This window comes from Condylura cristata, unplaced genomic scaffold, assembly GCF_000260355.1.
Source record: "Condylura cristata isolate star-nosed mole 26May11 unplaced genomic scaffold, ConCri1.0 scaffold00026, whole genome shotgun sequence".
Taxonomy (NCBI): domain Eukaryota; kingdom Metazoa; phylum Chordata; class Mammalia; order Eulipotyphla; family Talpidae; genus Condylura; species Condylura cristata.
In genome coordinates this window covers 1,986,530-1,987,671 of record NW_004567127.1, presented here as the reverse complement: position 1 = coordinate 1,987,671, position 1,142 = coordinate 1,986,530, and the positions used below count along the sequence as shown (strand labels likewise).

Sequence of the window (1,142 nt, the reverse complement as noted above, 5' to 3'; positions counted from 1 at the left end):
GCCGGCGCCGCCCTCCGGTGCAGCCTGGGCCGTCGCTTCCCAAGGCGCCTCCCGGCTGCGGGTCTGCGCTTCTCCGCCCCGCCCTTGCAGACGTCTGTAAACTGTCGTGTCTTCCCCAAGCGTGGAGCAGGGCGTTCGGGTCACCCTGGGCAGTCCGCGACTCCCTGGCCGCCGGGCCCAGTTGGGCGCGGCCAGCACGGAGGTCGGCTGCAGCCACCTGAAGAGAAAGTGCGGGGAGCGCCGCGGTCTGAAGTGACTCATGCTCACAGCAGTCTTCGGTGCAGTTCAGATATTTTTTAAGGGGCAGCGCTGGGGACATTTGTGTATCTAAGCTGTTTCTTGATTTATTTCCTAGAGTGAGCACCTCTAGACTTTAATTTTGGGTCTGTCTGGCCATCGGTGGTGTCCTGCGCCTGCCTTTCCTAAGAGGGGGCTTGTTCCTTGGGTGACCATGTCGTAGGGGACAGCGGGTGTGAAGTGCCCCCAGGAGACACGGGCCGGGCCTCCCACTGGCCCGGAGCGGCTCGGCCTCTCGCTCTGGCCTGGCTGGCGACCTCCCGCCCGGGGGCCTCCCCGCACCGGGCTCGCTGTTGGAGGGGCTCTTTCCTTTACAGGGGCCGAGCCAGAGCCATTTGAAATCGGGGACCACCTGATCGAGGCCAGTGGGAAACTGCACCTGCTGGACAGGCTGCTGGCCTTCCTGTACGCCAGGTAGGCGGCTCCTGTGGCGGGCCAGCGGGGACGGTGCGCGGCTCTGATTTCTTGAGGTTAATTCAGGGGCGCAGGTCCAGCTCCTTGGCGGCCACACGCCACCCGTTCAGTCTGGCCCCATCCCCTGCACAGCCACCCTGACTGCCTCCAGTACTTGGGGTGCTGTTAAGAACAACACTCATTTTTCTTACCAGGTAGGACTTGGTTGGAGCTCAGGGGCACTCGGGGCCTCTCCCAGAGGCGTGAGCTGCACGGTCTCTAACGGTTCCGCCGAGTGTTCGCAGCCTGATGGCGCAGCTGGTCCCCTAACCTAGAAAACAGCCAGTGCTCGGCTTCCCCTCCAGGCCAGACCCACCAAAGCCCCAGCCTGGCAACGCGGCAACGCGAGAGCTGTGCAGGCGGGGCCGCAGCTCGCACCCGCTCCGGCGCCG

At 64.7% G+C, this 1,142-nt stretch overlaps 1 protein-coding gene across 1 annotated transcript in view; it reads left to right on the top strand.

The window, feature by feature from the left end:
- CHD1L (chromodomain helicase DNA binding protein 1-like) overlaps positions 1–1,142 on the top strand; it is a 24,904-nt gene that overhangs the window by 12,695 nt on the left and 11,067 nt on the right. Inside the window, 1 exon segment of the mRNA XM_012730011.1 lies at positions 597–711. Within this exon segment, the coding sequence (XP_012585465.1) occupies positions 597–711 (115 nt within the window).